This window comes from Zootoca vivipara, chromosome 3 (genome assembly GCF_965207765.1).
Source record: "Zootoca vivipara chromosome 3, rZooViv2.hap1.1, whole genome shotgun sequence".
Classification (NCBI taxonomy): domain Eukaryota; kingdom Metazoa; phylum Chordata; class Lepidosauria; order Squamata; family Lacertidae; genus Zootoca; species Zootoca vivipara.
This window is the reverse complement of record NC_142586.1, coordinates 27,621,666-27,640,139: the sequence shown is the minus strand read 5'-3', so window position 1 is coordinate 27,640,139 and position 18,474 is coordinate 27,621,666. Positions and strand designations below refer to the sequence as shown.

Sequence of the window (18,474 nt, the reverse complement as noted above, 5' to 3'; positions counted from 1 at the left end):
AAGAGGGAAATATGCAATAAAAGTACAAAATACATCAAACAATAAAATGATAGCTGCAAGTGAAAGGTCTTTGCCTGGTGTTGAAAAGGCATCAGAGTAGGGGCTAAGCAAGCCTCTCAGAGGCCAGCTTTCCAACAGTGGGGAACATCCATTGCTCTGGTCTCTGGTCCCACCCAGAGAATGTGGCCCCTGAAGATTGGCCAGAAAGAAATTTGGCCCTTAGGAATGTGCCAGACCACAAATGTCATGGGGCTGAGCAGTAGTCTTCAAGAAGCACCTTCTGGAATCAGTTCTCCGGGTAAACACTGGCCAACCACAAACTATATCCCTGCATATATTGCAAAGAGGCTCAAGACCAAGCTCAGCTGATGCTCATATGTGCAGTGTAAAAGGCCACCCATAGTGCCATAGGCATAGCATAGGCCATGCAGGTGTTTTACCTGCTGTTAAGGTACGAAGCAATTCTATGGACAAATCAGTACCAGGGACAGGGCCATTGCAGTGTTGCCGTGTTTCTCCCTTGAGAACAAACACCGCCTTGCCTTTAAGTAGTTCCCAAAGATTCATTTTACACCACCAAGTTTTTCAATTGATCTTATTGTTGAACCCTACATGTGTTTTGAATCTCACATTTAATTAACTTTATTCAACCATTTTGTTTTGAAACATGTTCCTTGTTAAACTGCCGTGCGAGGGCTTGCTCTAAAGGGTGGGAATATATTAAATGCATAAGCAAAGGTACCTAATACTGATGGTCTCGTCATGGGAGAGACATTGCTTTTCATCGAGTGTTGCTGGGGAGAGTCTTTGCCGTTGTAAACTGGGAGGCTCGCTGTTGTTGGCAGGTGGTCAGGCGCTAGGTCAATGAGAAAGGAAGTAATTTTAGAGGGGCTTTCTTCATCCGCGTAAAAATGCATGGCTTTCCATAATCCAACAGAGCAAGCCAATACTTGCCTTCACAGTTCTGTGCTGGAAAAGAATGCCTGCAATCTTGCATTTGTCTACTCAGAAGTAAATCCCGTTGGATTCAAGTGGATTTGCTCCCAAGTAACTATGCATAAGAATGTCCTCTTGAAATGATAATTCAGTTTTTTTAAAAACCTAATGGATTTTATCCAGAAAGGGTCTTCATGCTCTCATCCACAGAAATGGCTCCAGCGACAAGAGGAACTTCAGTTGCTTTCTAACAAAGCCAAAAAGGCAGTCACAAGCCACCAGTCCATCCTGCAACATCTCACAGTGAGTATGTTTTAGGGCAGTGATGGCGAACCTATGACACGCGTGTCAGACGTGACACGCAGAGCCCTCACTGCTGGCACGTGGCCCATAGGCCTATTCACGCTGCTGTTGGTTCCCCCCCCATTTGTTCTCCCACTCCTCCTACAGCTTGTCTCCGCTACAACTTGTCTCCGCTGTTAAAACCCGGATCCTTTGTTGTTGTTGCTGGTAGCCAGAGATTGGTTTTTTAACCCTTTCCGTGCTGTTTTTTCTGGCACTTTGGCAGACTATGATTGGGTTTGTTTTTTAACCCGTTCTGTGCTGGTTTTTTGTCGCTTTGGTAGACTACGTTGGTGCTGCGTGTTAGTTCCAGCGAAGGTATTATTCGTCATTTATTTATGTTCTCTCCCCCCCCCCCCAAAAAAGCGCAGCAGCTTTGGGGCATCCCCTCCAAAAAAGCAAAGCAACTTTTGCACCCCCCCAAAAAAAAACCTCCAAAATTTTGGTCAGCAGCTCCCCCCAAAAAGCTCAACAACTCTGGGCACTTTGTGTGATAAATAAGGGTTTTTTTGTTTGGTTTGGTTAAATCATTAGTTTTTGGTTTATTAAATACAGTTTTTTGGCGAATTTTGACACACCAAGCTCCAAAGGCTGCCCATCACTGTTTTAGGGATTGCCCACACAGAAAGAGGCTTTCTCAGGGGCACATATAACTGAACTCCACCACGCTGCTCATGCTCACAAACAGAATGCCAACTGATTGCAATCCACAAAGACATCTTGTTGTATCTCCACCAGCAGCTATCCAAGCCAGTAGTCCCCAAACTGGTGCCCCCCAGATGTTCTGGGCTACAACTCCCTTCAGCCTTCTAAAATATCTGGAGGGCACCAAGCTGGGACAGACAGATCCAAATGGTCCTTGCATGCACAGAAGGGAAATGGGAGACTGCAACATGCTAGAGAAGATTCAGTTACCCATCTGTTGCATCCCTGCTTGAACTATGGGATGTGCAGCTATAACTGGCTCATTCGTGACAGGTGCTGAGGAGCCTGTATTCTCTGGAGGTTGGAACAACAGGTTGGAAAAAGTGCTGGATGAGAGCTGCCGGCTTCTGAACTCTATCAAAGCAAAAAAAACAAACAAGATGCTGCTTATTCAGTGAGAACTGCTCATTTTAAATCTGTAAACCTTCTACAAAAGTAGAACTTCTGTTGTTTTAGCACAAGGCAGATTCACTTATATTATTAGTTCAAAATGGAGGGAAACGATTTTTGTTCGTATCTGATAACTGATATTTACATCAATCCGGTCGTTTGTAAGTATTTCACTTTTGCCCAAAGAGTTCAAAGCAACCCCTTAGCTCTGTGACAATTCAGTGAGGTAGGTTAGATGAAGGAAAGTTAGGCTTTGCCTAAGGCTAGCCAATAAAGGTCAATTCGTATTTCTTACGTATAAACATCTGGGTTGTATCTAACAAGGTTTAACTCGGAATGAACCCACTAAAATAAATACAGTGGTACCTTGACTTACGAATTAAATCTGTTCTGAACGGACCTTTGTAAGTCGAAAAAATTGTAAGTCGAAGCCAATGGGGGGGATTAAAAAAATTCGTGAGTCGAAAAAATCCTATCTAAACCGCATCCAAAATGGCGGACGGAACTCTGTTCGTAACTCGAAACATTCGCAAGTCAAGTCATTCGCAAGTCGAGGTACCACTGTAGATCTAATTTTGTCATGCCCATTAATTTTAATAGGCTAGCGCCGAGTAAAACACTTGTTGGATACTGCTTGCAGTTGTAAACTCTATAAAGCATAAAATAAATATGCACATCTGGAAATCAACAGCAGGTGTGTACCCTGCTGCCCCTTGATGTGCTTGTACTACATGTCCCTATGGGTTGTCACACATGCATCTCTGTCTCATTCCCTGCAATGTTTCCCACAGTAAGCATGAATCTACAGCATATTTCGAGAAGTTGTTTGTTCACTCTACCTTTGGGCACCTGCGACTATTCTAACCAAATTTTGCAGGATAGTTCTTAATGTCAGGGAACAGACTTTTTCGTTTATGCTTGGATAAAATTGGACACCATTTTGAATCAAGATGGCAGACTGCACCTTTCGAAACGAGACTGATTTTTCAGTTTCTTAGAATTCCTGAACAATGCCAGGCACAAGGCAGCTAGTAAATATACAAACAGCAGATTTGCTCACCCCGAAAAGTGCAAATTGGACATGAGTTTCGCAGTAGCACAAACACTGGAAACTGCGCTGCCAACATCAAAATCCAACATGCAGCCATTGCGCCACAGTGGCCTGATTTAGGCATTTTTACCTAAGTGCCTAAGTGAGTGGACTTGCTAGTCTGATTTGCCCAATCCTTCCTTCTCAAAAAAAGGGGGGGAGGGGAGGAAGATTGAAAAACTCATCAGTGCATATGGATACATTCCACTGGAGGCATAAGGAAGCACAATTGCTTCCACTCCCTGCCCCATCTACCAAGGGGCTGTTTAGGTTTATCAGGCTAGTTGGTTCAGAGTAAATGCTTACATTTCTTTGAAGTATTTTTATTGGGCTTTCAAAGAATTTTCATTGACTCCCTCGATTTCAGATTTATTTCTAGGGAGTCACATATCTAAACCTCTGGAGGAATTCCAGAGCTCCAACGGGACAGGTTCATTATCTCACCTGCTCCCTTCCAGCAGATTGCAGATCCTTTGGTAAGAGTTCCCTGTGCATTCCTCACCAGATAATACTTTAAGTGTTTCTGTTTCTTGGGTTGAGTGGTCAACTTAAGATTGATGTGAATGGAAAACTCAGTAAAGTAGCAGAAGCCTTTCCTGCCGCAGCCGATACAATTGCCAGAGAAACCTGATGACATAAACATACACAGAGATGGGAGAGAGATAAGCGACATAGGATAGATAATGCACTTCCAAGTTGTTTGGCGTTGCTGTTGGGAATTTAATTATTTTTTCCACGCGCGCACACACACACACAAGACACATAAATGTTGCAAGGGTGTCAACTGTTTCTAAATAAATGCCTGCATTTAATAACTCCCCCGTCTCTTTAATTTGTAGTTTTAGTGACATCTTGGAGAGGGGTGGAAATCCCATTTCTCTTTGTTAAGGATGCCAAACAGACCAATCAATAGAGTGGTGGAAATGGGAAAGAATGACAAATTGATGCCATGGGATGGCTACAAAACTTGGTTACACATTTTAGTTTTTAACAGTAGTGACCAGAACAATTAAGACCGATTCACAGGACCCTTTTAGCATGTGAGTAACTCGGGGGGGGGGGGAATTGTTCTCATATTGATTTCTAGCCACTTCAACTTTCGGGGTGCTTGTCCTGTGCTTCCCTAGGATTAGGCTTTGGACACACCAGGAAATATTGCTTTTCAGACATCTGCAGCCCTATTTCAAACATTCCCTCTATTTTGTAGGCATCTTATTCAGGACTGAGTCAAAGCCAGGTAGGGAAGCACATTTAATGAAAAAACATCACCCTAATGAAACACACATACCCTCCTTAGTTTGGCAATTGTTTGGGGAGGCCTGCATTCAAAGTAAGAGCAGGAAACACGACATATAATTTGATTGGGTTTTGTGACATCACCCTATAGCCAAATCTGATTGACTACATAGTATAGTCAGGAAACCTATTCGGAGTGAGCGTCATGCTTTCCCTCCTCACTCTGATTTGGCTTTGTGAGGTAAATCTGAATGGATGTGTCACATTATGTCATTGTGTTGCTGACTATCAATGACTATCAGACATGATAGCAATTTTATGTTGTGAGCTTGAGATCTATGGATGAAGAGTGGTATATATGTTTAATAATAATAATAATAATAATAATAATAATAGGATTGTCTGACGTAGAAGCCTCTGGTTTTCAAATAAACTTGCAGTGAATCTGTATATAAGGGGGTAGCAAGCAGTGAACAGTATGTGAAAGCAGGGGGTTATGAAACACACCCTTTCACCTTGAAATATTTTCATGGGTGAGTTTGGGGCAGCCTTACTATACTATGATATTACAGCAAGCACAGGGATCAAAACACAACACTAATCGTACCAGCAACTCAATAAATGGGATGCTCATTCTACATAATGCCTCACTTATACACAAACATCTGGACCTAACACATAATAGGAGAGGGCTGCTCATACGCTAAGCAAGCTACATAAAGCAGATTTTCCATATACATTGTAGATATGGCAAAGGTCAGGAGAGTCGAGCTATCCAGTATGCGTTCCAATTTATCTGTGTCACAAGCCTGAGCCTGCAAGATGGCTAGAGATCAATATTTGTAGTCTGACAGATAAAGCCCTTTCACCTCTAGGTCATCAGTTCAAAACCAGCCTGCATCAAGAGTGACCGAAGGCCGTTACAATCTGATGAGTGTTCAGTGGTCTATGTTAATTACATTTGGCTGACTCCGCCAGACCACATCTGAGAGACTAGCGTCCCTCTTGGGTGCTGTGACATTTGGAGAAGGGAGGCCAAGGGCAGGCGGGGGCAGAGGAACTACAGGGAGGGAGAACAACTGAGCCCTCTATTTTACATCTGGTCCCTCTATGTCAGCTTCCAATGTTCCATTTCCCTGTTCAGGCTGGACGTCTGAAGATAAAATGCCAGAATGTGATAATGGCCATCAACCTACACAACAACAAGACAAATTCGTGGAGGATAAGACTATCAATGCTTACTGGTCACGATGGCTATATGCTAGCTCCAGGATCAGACAAAACATCTACTAGTTGCTGGGAAATAACAGCAGGAGAGGGCAGTTGCCCTCATCTCCTACTTATGGGATTTTTAGGGGCATCTATTTTTAGCCACTATGGGGGGGGGGGGGAAATGGCACTGGACTCTATAGGCCTTTGCTTTGATCTAGCAGAGTTCCTCTTCTATTCTTAATGGCCATACAGATTCAAAATGGAAGGACCACATTTCATAGTTGCCCCTGACTTCTGGACATTACAAAGATGTGTGTGATTTTAGACATTTTCTGGATATTGAATCTTAACATGGCAGACCCCCCAAGTGTCCCTATTTTCCAGGGACAGTCCCAGATTTACAGAAGCCTTCCTGGTTTCTGATTTGATCCTAGAATCAGTGGCAGAGCTTCATGCTCCAGCACAAGGGGGCGGAGAGCATGTGGGGGCGTGGCACGCGTCCTAAGGGCGTGGCACACCGCCTGTGGGGCCATGGCGCCCAGCGCGGGTGGACGTGCATCCACGGTGGTACCCCAACGGGATTGTACTGCCGTGGACAGTGCGCTTCCCCCCTGCACTCCTCTTCCTCCGCCAGTGCCTATAATGCCCCGCTTTTCCTATTTTCATCAAAGAAGTGCTGGGAGGGTATGGAGTTGTGTGGCCCCTGAGCCAAGGGGATAAGTAAATTACAACTTTTAGAAGATGTCTGAAGGCAGCCCTGTATAGGGAAGTTTTGTAATGTTTACTGTTTTATTATGCTTTTATACATATTAGAAGCTGCTCAGAATAGCTGGGGGCAACCTAGTCAGATGTATGGGATGTTGTTGTTGTTTTTGTTGTTGTTGTTGAATAGGATGTCCCTATTTTCATTGGAGAAATGAAATGTTGGAGGGTATGGGATGGTCATTCCAGTTGCTGTACCTTTAACGGGGATGTGATCTGTAGCCCCTGGGGCAAAGAAGACAAACAGAACGGCCTTGCAGAATGCCCCCCTCGCCCCCACTCTCTTGAATTCAATTAAGAACCAGGGTGGGTAAAATTGGGGGTTCTCTTTTCCTGCCTGAAGAGTGTTATCAGTTTTCAGCCTGCCGGGCAGAACCAAGTACTGTCCCATATTCCCTAGGGGTTGGAAAGATGAAGAGCAACACCATGCGTCGGCAAGTTTCAGCAAGAGGGGGGGTCCTTCTGGCAGCTGCAGAAGTGGTGGCATGGGCAGGGGGCAGAAGGGGGGAAAGCACATTCCTGTTTCTCCTCAGATGGCATATAGGGGCACCCTTTGAATAATAGGATAGTGCTTGGTTCTGCATGGCAGGCAAAAAGCCTCTAATGCTCTTCTAGCAGGATAAGAGAATGAATCCTTGATATTTTCCCACCCTGGTTCATTCCCCCCCCCCAAGAGAATTTTACCAAGCCCTCCTACAAGTGAGCATGGAAATAAACCGGGCAAACACAGTTCTCTGGCAAAAAAAGGAGAAAGATAATAAGATCTCTCCTCCTTGGAGAGGGGAGACATTGCGAACGGGAGCCGCTTCCCGCGCTAAGCAGGGGGGGGTTGTTTACGCCCCCCCTGCTCCAGCCTATCCCTGCTGCCGCGCTGAGCCTCTCAGCTGGCCAATGGGGCCGGCTGGGGGGCGGGGTTTGACTACATTTAGGCCGGCGCGGCAGCGTTCGAATCCTCTTTCTGCTGCTGCACCACATCGGATCTCCCGCCCACCCTCCTTTTAGGTTATTCTTTGCTTTGACATTGCTACGGACTTTGGTTGGTTGCCTTGGTTGCCCAAGGGGCCTGGTAGGAGTTTTTTTATCCATTTGGCTAATTGGCACCGGCCTCTTGGTTTTTTCGCCTACCTCGTAGCAATTCGTCACAACTTTTGGGTATTGGTGGTTAGGCATTTGAATGTGTACAGTATTGGTCATGTGTTTGAGGACTGGTTGTGGCCATCATCCAACCCTCCTCTTTTAGGGGTATCCTGTTAAAGGGATCCGGCGCTCGTGGATCCCGTCCGATGCCCTGCTGGTGGCTAGGGCCATGGCACAACCCCCGGTGACATCAGGGGAAGCTTCCAGTTGTATTTGCATAAACAGGCTCCTCCCATTGGGTGTTAACATTATATGACTCCCCACCGAGCAGGGTGGAGTCAAGCTTGCTCGTGTGTCCAATGCCTAAGCCAGGCATCCCCAAACTGCGGCCCTCCAAATGTTTTGGCCTACAACTCCCATGATCCCTAGCTAACAGGGCCAGTGGTCAGGGAAGATGGGAATTGTAGTCCAAAACATCTGGAGGGCCGAAGTTTGGGGGTGCCTGGCCTAAACCAATACCTCTCACTTCCTGTAACCAATAAAGTTGTGGCCTTATTTTACCCATTAACTTAAATTCATGTGTCCCTTTGTCTTTTATTTCTCACGGGGGGCGGGTCCTCAAATCACAAGAGACAAGAGCTGCGCTGTTTATATGTCAGGACTTTCCTCAAGAGAGAAGAAGGGGGGGGAGAGAAAGAAAAACAAGGAGGCCTTAAGTTCTGGGGGAGAAGGGCAGGGAAACAATGGCAGGAGGAGGGTGCCCAGTTTATAGAGAGCGCCGTCCCTGAAACAACAAGAAGCAGTCTTATGGCACCTTAAAGACAAAGAAGTTTACTACGGCACAAACCTTTGTGAATGGGCACTCACTTCATCAGATACATAAAATGTAATCCTCAGGTGGCAGCTATGATCTTTAAAGTGTCACAGGGTGCTGCAACTGACTCCACAGAATTTCCTCTCAGCAAGATAGGGATGTAGCCACTAGGTTAAGAAACCACTGTTTTCATCAAGACTTTTCATTATTCTAATGCAGAGTGGTGAACTCATGATCCTCTGGGATGTTGTTGGACTACAACTCCCACCACCCCTGACCATTGGTCATGCTGGTTGGACATAATGGAAGGTGGAATCCAACAACATAGAGAGGGCCACAGGTTACCCATCCTTGTTTTAATTTCTAATTTTGGTTGGTCATTAGTGAAAAATATTATCCCTTCTTGGCCCTCGCCTTTCTTTCATTCTAAAGAACCGTATTAATAGGTTTGCAAATTTAGAAGTTTATGAATGTTATTGATGCGAAATGCTTGGGAGGCTGTTAAGTGGAGGAGTGAAAGGCAACAAAACAAACAGGAAAGGAGTCTCAGCGCCCCATGCAGAGACCTGCAATATTTTCTGTCTTAATGCATGGCACTGATTTTGAGATACATAGGACATGTGTTTCCTAAAAGTACCGTGAAAAGCTTCTGAGAGGAAGTTCTCTCACACTGATGAACAAAGACCACTTAATAGCTAGAATACTTGCACCTCGCAGGGAGAGGGTGCCAATATTTTGCATAAGAAGGCTAGACAGAATGGCGATTTCTTGAAGAAGAAGAAGAAGAAGAAGAAGAAGAAGAAGAAGAAGAAGAAGAAGAAGAAGAAGAAGAAGAAGAAGATACCTCTAATATGACCAACGCAAGTAAGTCATGGAGGCAAGCAAGCTGGAACCACCAAAGCAACCTTCTAAACAAAATCAATAAACGGACTTGATTTATGCCCCACAGGCATTTCACTAGCTTGTCATGAATATGAAACAGAAGTCAAAGAGGCTACTCAGGAAATTACTAAATGCAGAGATATGTTTCCTTCCGAGCCTATATATGCCCTGTGGGCATCTCCACAGACAGTGGTGGAGCCAGCTCAGAAATGCTCAGGAAACCATTTAAGACACTTTTGGATGGGGGTGCATTTCCCTTTTGTGAACAGATTCCTTCAAGGTTATCAAACGAGATTAAAGAAGAAACAGGGCCCCCTGCTTTATGAAAACAAATGGGTGGGAAGAAAGAGAGAAAGAAAGAGCAAGAGAGAGCTATACCAAAGTAGAGAAATAAAATTTGATTCCATCAGTTTAAAAATATTGAGCTTATTTGCAGGCAGGGCTTGATCTGAAGCCAAGCTTACCAAGCCTATTCCAGCTGGAGGGTGTCTTAAAGAGAATCCAGACAACTTCTGAGTTGGCTCAGCAGTGCCGGTTAGGGGCTATATAGGAGTCAATGAGCTTAGTTGTTCCACTGCAAGAACTCTGCCCTGAGATGTGTAAAGGGTTGTGGGTTTTTTAAGAGCATCTCTGAACATCTGCAGGATTTATTTACTCACCCATTTATTGATTTGATTACATTTATCTCCCACTTCCCTGAATTCCAGGGGGTCACAACTAGATGACCCTTTGGGTCCCTTCCAGCTCTGTGGTTCTATGGTTCTATTATCTATGACTATCACCAAAGTGATAGGAAATCAGCCCTGAATGCTCACTGGAAGGACAGATCGTGAAGCTGAGGCTCCAATACTTTGGCCACCTCATGAGAAGAGAAGAATCCTTGGAAAAGACCCTGATGTTGGGAAAGATTGAGGGCACTAGGAGAAGGGGACGACAGAGGACGAGATGGTTGGACAGTGTTCTCGAAGCTACGAACATGAGTTTGACCAAACTGCGGGAGGCAGTGCAAGACAGGAGTGCCTGGCATGCTATGGTCCATGGGGTCACAAAGAGTCGGACACGACTAAATGACTAAACAACAACAAATCACCAAAGTGCAGGGGTGGAATGACTGGACATTTGAGTCACGTCCGATATTTGTCATTTCCTCCTTTCAAAAACTACTGCTAGGAAATATCAGGTGTTTTGGCTTCCACAAGAATATACTTTTCATTTAACAAAGTTATGGATAAGCACATGTGAAAATGTCACAGATGGAAATAGACTGACTGTTCCATCCCTACTTAATGCTGTTATGCATCTGGGATGGCATTGTTCTCTTGTGGCGGTCAGACTGCCACAAGGAAATGCTCGTGTCATCATAACACCATTGCTTGGTTCCCTAAGGACAACTGAAATATCCTAGCCACAAAGATTATATATGCACCTTGATGAAGAAGGTACGCATTATCAAGGAAACCTGTAAAGGTGCAGCTTCAGATGTTTTATACAGAACTGACTTTTAAGTTTTTTACTAGACAGGGCCATGCATTTTAAAAGCAGAAAGCAAAGCCCAACAAACTTGCCACCAGAAATTCTGCCAGCTCACAAGGGGAACTTCTGCTCAGTTGATGCTGAAACATAATGTTTAGAAATGAACACAGAAATAACTTGAAGGGCAATAATCCAACATGCTGCACACAAAAGCATTGCAAACAACTGCTAAACCTGATCCTTTAGTGTGTTTACTTAGAAGACACACCACTGTGTTCAACAGAGCTTACTCCCAAGTGAGTGTGCACAGGATTGTAGCCTTAGCGTTATTATTACCAAATGTTTCTTACTACTCCCCCCCCTCTTCTGGTTTAGCGTGCAATTAACACATATACTACTTCCTCTGTGTTAACAGCCTTAGGAACCTTAGGCTGTTAATAGCGCTAGCCATGAATGGGCTGAGTGGTTCAACATTACTGCTTGTATCTTTAAAATGACAACGCACCACAAATTTACAGCCCTTTAAATTCCTTTACGGTCGCAGGCCAATTGTACTGTGACCCATCAAAGTCAGCAAGATCTCATGGCAAGACACATTATTGCCAGATGAAGTTATATGCTCTACCACTTCTCACAAAGCTGGTTGTAAACTCAGATCCCAAATTTATTTATACTGGGCTCACATTGCATCCTTTTGATTTTTATTGGCATCGCTTTGTAGCTTCTTGTTGCCTGGCAATATTGTTAGGAGCAACCCTAACAGCAAATTCATTTACTCTCAAATACGTAAGAATTCAATATGGTGCGGGACACCATATGCGAAGCTTTCGAGGACTGTGCATGACAGAGCACCAAGTAATCAGAGTTTCTTCAGAGTTAAACACCAGGCCTAACTAGTAGCTTGGGGAAATGTTATTTAATTGCCTCGTTTAGTGCTCATCACATTTTGTTCCTCCCCAGAGTTTGTTCTGTACCAAGATCCTATCCCACTCACACTAATTCTAACACAGTAGACAATCATCTTTCCATCCATCAACATGTGCATCTCACTTTTCCTTCCAGTTGCTTAGAGCAGCCTACCTAAGATTAACCCTGTCTCTTCTCCTCACAGATCAGTAAAGTACGTTGGGTAAAAGAGAGTGAGAGGCTGACCCAAAGTCACCCTTCGCAACTAGTCCAAGTCCAAGAGCAAAGGCTGCACACACACCACACATTTTAAGGCATATATTCTTCCCCCAAAGAAGGCTGGAAACTGTAGTTTATGCCGCAGAGATCTACGATTTTCAGCACTCTTAACAAACCAGTTCCCACAACTCTTTCTCTTGTGAGGGGGTGTGCCTTAAATTTAAGGCATGCACACAGCCCTAGATTCAATCTATGCCACAAAGGCCTTAAACAGCCTGCCATATTTCCAAGGTACTATGCTTAGAATTGCAGTTATGGGGCATGAGTGTTGAATAGTTGGTGCAGCTAGGACTGGACCTCAGGAAGCCACAGCTCAGAAGCTCTTTCCCAGTATAACTACTCAGGGAGCGGGTGAGTGGGAATTTGAACCCGGGTTTTCCTGGTCCTACACCCACACTCTAACCACTACAACCCACTGGATAGGAGTTGTAGATAAACAAACATCTACACACACACACACACACACACACACACACACACAAAGATGGTGATGAGACTGAGAAAGGAGCAGGGAGCAGTGTTTCTGTATGTCCGGAATTTCCCAGGCATATCTTGGATTTGTCCGTCAAAAATAGCGTCCGGACAGAATGTCCGAGGATCGGTTAAAATGTCCAGGGAAACCTGGGCATATGGCAACCCGTGTCAGAAAAAAAGGCTCAACAACGTTTGCGTCCGGATTTTCACTTTTAGAAATATGGCAACCCTAGGGAGCCTCTGTTTCCGTGCAGCCAGCTTTACTGATGGGTTGCTATCACAAACCACATCTCAAAAGAGAAGAGGAACAGGTTGTATATCAACACAAGATGAGATCAAAGACAGCTGGCAATGGAAATGTCCATAAATGGCCTAGTAATTCAAGGTGTCGCCTGAGCAACTGTAAATGCAAGCTGAACTGACAATGAGTTTAACCTTGGACTGGATAAAAGGTAACGCGGCAGCTGCAAAATAGAGGTTCACTCCGTACCTTTCCTTAAGCTCAACCATCTGCACAGAAGGTTAAATTGTTAAAAAAAAAATCACAACGACGAATACCAGGAATCAAAATGAGATGGGGCTAATCTTGTCACTTCCCCCTGACAACAGAAACTGGAAACCGTGGCCCTCCAGAAATGGTTGATCTCCAACTCCCATCAGTCCCAGTCAGCATGGCGGGTGGTCAAGGACGACGGGAGTCATAGTCTCACAAAATCTTAGAGGGCCACAGGGTTCCCAGTCTTGACTTACAGCAACGCTGGGATCACAGCCGCCACTTACCTAGCAAGGCATTGCGCCCGTGGTCATCAGGCAGAAATCTCTTATCTACGGCACACACTAAAAGGTGATCTGGCAGGCTTGGTGACTTGGCGCCAACCAGTAGAAACCCTGAAGGCACTTCAATTGGGTCGTTTGAAACCGAGGCTAATCTCAAATCTTTACCAGCCTGGCAGAAACCTGGAGGAGGAAAAACAACACTACTTTTTAAATCAAATTATATAGGTTATTTATGAACTGGTGGAATAAATTATACTCTTTTGAAAATAAAATAAAATAAAATAAGACAAATACAAGGTGTTTTAAAGAAATAAATTCCTCTCAGAACTGCGGGTCCGGGATAAAATTAATAAATCCCCACTGAATATGCATGGTTGCATCTACATAGCTCTCATTATTTTGATTCAAATATGTAAAGGGGTGAGGGATTGATAATAATAATAATAATAATAATAATAATAATAATAATAATAATAATACCGTATATTACTTATACCCTGCCCATCTGGCCGGGTTCCTCCAGCCACTCTGGGAGGCTTTCAACAAAATACTAAAATACAGAAATCCATCAAACATTAAAAGCTTCCCTAAACAGGGCTGCCTTGAGATGCCTTCTAAAGGTCTGGTAATTGCTGTTCTCTTTTACCTCTGGTGGGAGGGCATTCCACAGGGTGGGTGCTGCTACCAAGAAGGCCCTCTGCCTGGTTCCCTGTAACTTGGCTTCTCGTAGCGAGGGAACCGCCAGAAGGCCCTCGGCGCTGGATCTCAATGTCCGGGCTGAATGATGGGGGTGGAGACGCTCCTTCAGGTATACAGGACCGAGGCCATTTAGGGCTTTAAAGGTCAACACCAACACTTTGAATTGTGCTCAGAAATGTACTGGGAGCCAGTGTACATCTCTCAGGACCGGTGTTATGTGGTCCCGGCAGCCTCTCCCAGTCACCAGTCTAGCTGCCACATTCTGGATTAGTTGCAGTTTCCAGGTCACCTTCAAAGGTAGCCCCACGTAGAGCGCATTGCAGTAATCCAAGCGGGAGATAACCAGAGCATGCACCACTTTGGTGAGGCAGTCCGCCAGCAGGTAGGGTCTCAGCCTGCGTACCAGAGGGAGCTGATAGACAGCTGCCCTGGACACAGAATTAACCTGCGCCTCCATGAACAGCTGTGAGTCCAAAATGACTCCCAGGCTGCGCACCTGGTCCTTCAGGGGCACAGTTACCCCATTCAGGACCAGGGAGTCCTCCACACCTGCCTGCCTCCTGTCCCCCACAAACAGTACTTCTGTCTTGTCAGGATTCAACCTCAATCTGTTAACCGCCATCCATCCTCCAACCGCCTCCAGGCACTCACACAGGACCTTCACCTCACTGGTTCTGATTTGAAAGAGAGGTAGAGCTGGGTATCATCCGCATACTGATGAACACCCAGCCCAAACCCTCTGATGATCTCTCCCAGCGGCTGCATGTAGATGTTATAAAGCATGGGGGAGAGGACAGAACCCTGAGGCACCCCACAAGTGAGTGCTCAGGGGTCCGAACACTCATCCCCCACCACCACTTTCTGAACACGGCCCAGGAGGAAGGAGCGGAACCACTGTATGACAGTGCCCCCAGCTCTCAACCCTTCTGGACGGTCCAGAAGGATGTTATGGTCGATGGTGTCAAAAGCCGCTGATGCAGAAGTACGGACAGCAAAACTGCCTAGGCTGTACAAGTTCAGAAACAATCTCATTCTTTCCTTTCAATGTAACACAGCGGAATAAATGAACAAATGAGAAGGGAATATTTGCACATGCATTTTTAAAGGAAAATGACTGCAATAACGCAGTGTGTGTGATGTGGGAATAGAAACCCAACCAGGTGGGTGGGGCATTATTATTATTATTATTATTATTATTATTATTATTATTATTATTGACTCTGGTCACCCAGTAGCTACGAGGAAAATTCTGGATCATATTGTCTGAAGATTTGTACATCACCTTTCGCAAAACAGTAAGCAGGAAGGGGTAATCCAGTTAATATAAGCAAATTCAGCATTCCGAAGCGGGTAAAAAGCTGAAGTGGCGAAAGCACATGGGCAAGGACAATGGCAAGGACGAGGGACACACTGAGTGGCATTTGTCCAAACATATGCAAGGGCCATCACAGGAAAGTTAGTACCCAGTTAACGAGGTCCTAAATTTCACACAGAGAAACCAGGAAACGGAGCAACAACCGAGAGACAATAATTAGCGAGACATGGGAACGAGGCAGAGGCCCAACCAACGGCATGTGCTCTTTTCAGCGCCAGATTGCACAAAAAAGGAGCTGCTACAGACATGCCCTGAAGCACATCCTTTTTTGAAAAGAAAAAAGAAAAGAAATTAGTACACATGGATACTAGATCTCTCAGTGACAACATAAACAAGGGACTTCAGTAGGCTAGCCAGTCTCAGGACTCAGTCTAAGGTGGCAATGTGTCCTATTTTACAGTCTTCTTAACTGAAGAGCTGTCAGGTCTAATGCCGGTTTAAAAATGAAGAACCATAAAAAGAGAGAACCAGGAATTGCCCATCAAAAGGGAGCCCCTGGACAGCAAACCAATCAGGTGCGTAGGTTACCTGCTCAGTCTTCTTCACTGTGGTGAGGTGGGTTGTATTTCTGTTTAAATTGTTTGAAGTAATTATTTCTAAATTTGCCTCTGTGCATATAAATTAACATGTGCAATTTTAAACACGGGTCAGGGCTTCTACTTTTTGCAATGTACATGTGGCATCCCGTCCAGAAGGAGCTAAGTCATTTTCAAGTCAAAAAGATGGACACTGATTTAACTGGAAATATAGACTACTCTTTCACTTTACAGAAAACAACTCTGTTATGCAAATGCTGATTAAAAATGAATATCTGAGCATACCATTCAAAATTTCCTAAATTTCTCTTTACATCATCCATAGATGTTCTGGAATGTGCCATTCTGAGTCATGCTTTGCTAACAATTCTACAATAGTGTCTCCATTCTCAAACTGTAAAAATCTCTGTTCGAATTAATACTTGTTAAAGAAGTTGTAATAATACCAAATGTTGTAAAACAGATTAAAAGCAATCCACAATTATTATTATTTCCCCCCCCCAAAAAAAAAATCTTATTATCCTAAAGGTAATTTTTCATGCAAAATTCAATCTGCAAAAAGTTAATTGTGACAGCCTATTTTTCACTGAGGAATTCTGAGCAGTACCATTTCAGACTTCAGGTGGGGGCTCACATAAATGAGTGTTCCTTCAAAAATAAAACTCTAAGTGCTACTCTGTTAAGTGAAAATCAGGGTGTAAATGGTTGAAACAACCAAACAGAAGTCAAATATGGTATCTCAGGGAGAAGATTAGACTAGAACCACTCTCTCTGGCTTTGCTATGTGGGGAAATAAACACAGTGTGAGACATTGAATCATGGGGGATTCCACTTGCAGTCCCAAATAGCACAGCCTATACCTCAACTAGGCCTCAGAATTAAGCATGGATCCCAATGAAAGCAACAGAAATGATGCGGTCCTGATTAATTGAAGTCTACGACTGAATGTAGCCATGCCTAAGGCTTGCTGGATTGAAATCTTGGGTTTCATTCTGTGTGAAAGGAACAACTCTATGGGGCTGAGGCCTCTACAGCCCTCCGCCATGTCCATTGGGAGAGGGCTCAGCACCCCCAATCTTGAGGGAGCAGAGAAGGCCTGAGGGAATGTCACCCCGATGCAGTGTGGCCAAGCGGGATGTCGGCCTGGGTTGGCCAGCGCAGTCTGGCGCAACCTGGTCGGCCTCTCCTGATGCAACAGTCGTCATGTGCGCACGCAATGCTGGGTGCAACTCGGCGCATGTGCTCTCAGTCATCTGTGTGAAGAAGCCGCTTCATCTGCGTGCACCTCTAAAAGTGCCACCCAGCTGTATGAATTTCTTACCGTCAGTAGTGCAACCACCTTCAGGAGGCGGCTTCATCTGATAAGTGATAGGGGGGCTGCTTGATTCTGAACTTTCCTCCTCTTCCTCCTCTTCCTCCTCATCTTCCTCATTATCCACTCTGTTGCCTGCTAAAAGGTATCGTGAGCACAGTCACCAGAGGTCAGGTAAATGGTGCATTCAGATGAGAGGAAATAACGCTTCTCCCCCTTTATCAGTGATAGCTGTTTCAGAATTTCAGCCGCAGGTACCAAGCTTCAAATACGGCGGCAGTGAGGACTGCGCTGAGTTAATGAGCTAAACAGTAGCTCGAAACAAATCTTAGGGCAGCTTCTGACTTTACAGAAAAGCAGGGAAATAAAGGATACAGGTGTGAGTTTGGTGTAAGAGAAGAAAAGCACCCATAGCACTTTCCGGAATAATAAGTCACTCAACTCACAATAAATGGCATGTGAACTGCCTCCATCAAGAGACACAGCATGTTCAGGTGATATGAAAGTGGCCTGTGATTTCTGAACCTTGGTGACTGTCTCGCAGATGCAAGGAATCAAGTCAAGCTGCAGTTGTGGAGTGACAAACGTGCTTGTGTGAACTCACAAGCATCCCAAGGGGGCGGGGGCGAATCCACCCACTGCCCACCTGAGGTTCTTGTGAACTGGTCCACTATATCTTGTCCTGTGCGATTTACCTGATCTGGTGGAGCATGACTAAGAAACACAAAGTTCAACAGAACGCTGCTTCCCTCATCCCCACACCAGTGCAAGACCATAGGTACATGTGTGAGCAGAATGAGGGGGTGCCGAAAAGAATGGGAGAGCTTTGGTGCGTTTCCCATATCTGCTTCCAGCTCTGTCCTCCATTCGCCACACAAGTCGCTTGTGCAATAATTCCATGGCACTAACAGAGAAGGACTATCTGGGGGTATTATTTTATTATTTATTTCATAAAAGTTATACACCGTGTGATTGTTGTTGTTGTTGTTGTTGTTGTTGTTTTTAAAGAAAGAAAACCTTCTAGAGGTTTAGGGAGGAAAAGCTAAAACGGGAATCGCAAGAAAAATTTACAACGGTCCTTTAAAACATGCAAAAGTTAAAATGCTAAAACAGATTAAAAAACATCTCAACTTCCCAAGCATGCTAGTTAGGCTTGTCTAAATGAAAATGTTTTTAGCAGGCACTGAAAAGAGTGGA

At 44.6% G+C, this 18,474-nt stretch overlaps 1 protein-coding gene across 6 annotated transcripts in view; it reads right to left on the bottom strand.

The window, feature by feature from the left end:
- Positions 1–18,474, bottom strand: part of GREB1 (growth regulating estrogen receptor binding 1) — a 92,512-nt gene that overhangs the window by 34,815 nt on the left and 39,223 nt on the right. For 4 of the 6 annotated variants that reach the window (XM_088665732.1, XM_035109833.3, XM_088665737.1 and 1 more), the window contains 5 exons: positions 17,287–17,415; positions 13,359–13,535; positions 3,908–4,090; positions 2,194–2,337; positions 743–856 (listed from right to left, as the gene is read on the bottom strand). In XM_088665732.1, the coding sequence (XP_088521858.1) occupies positions 743–856; positions 2,194–2,337; positions 3,908–4,090; positions 13,359–13,535; positions 17,287–17,415 (747 nt within the window). The remainder of the gene's footprint in view (positions 1–742; positions 857–2,193; positions 2,338–3,907; positions 4,091–13,358; positions 13,536–17,286; positions 17,416–18,474) is intronic. The other 2 variants (XM_088665735.1, XM_088665736.1) reach the window with 2 other exon arrangements.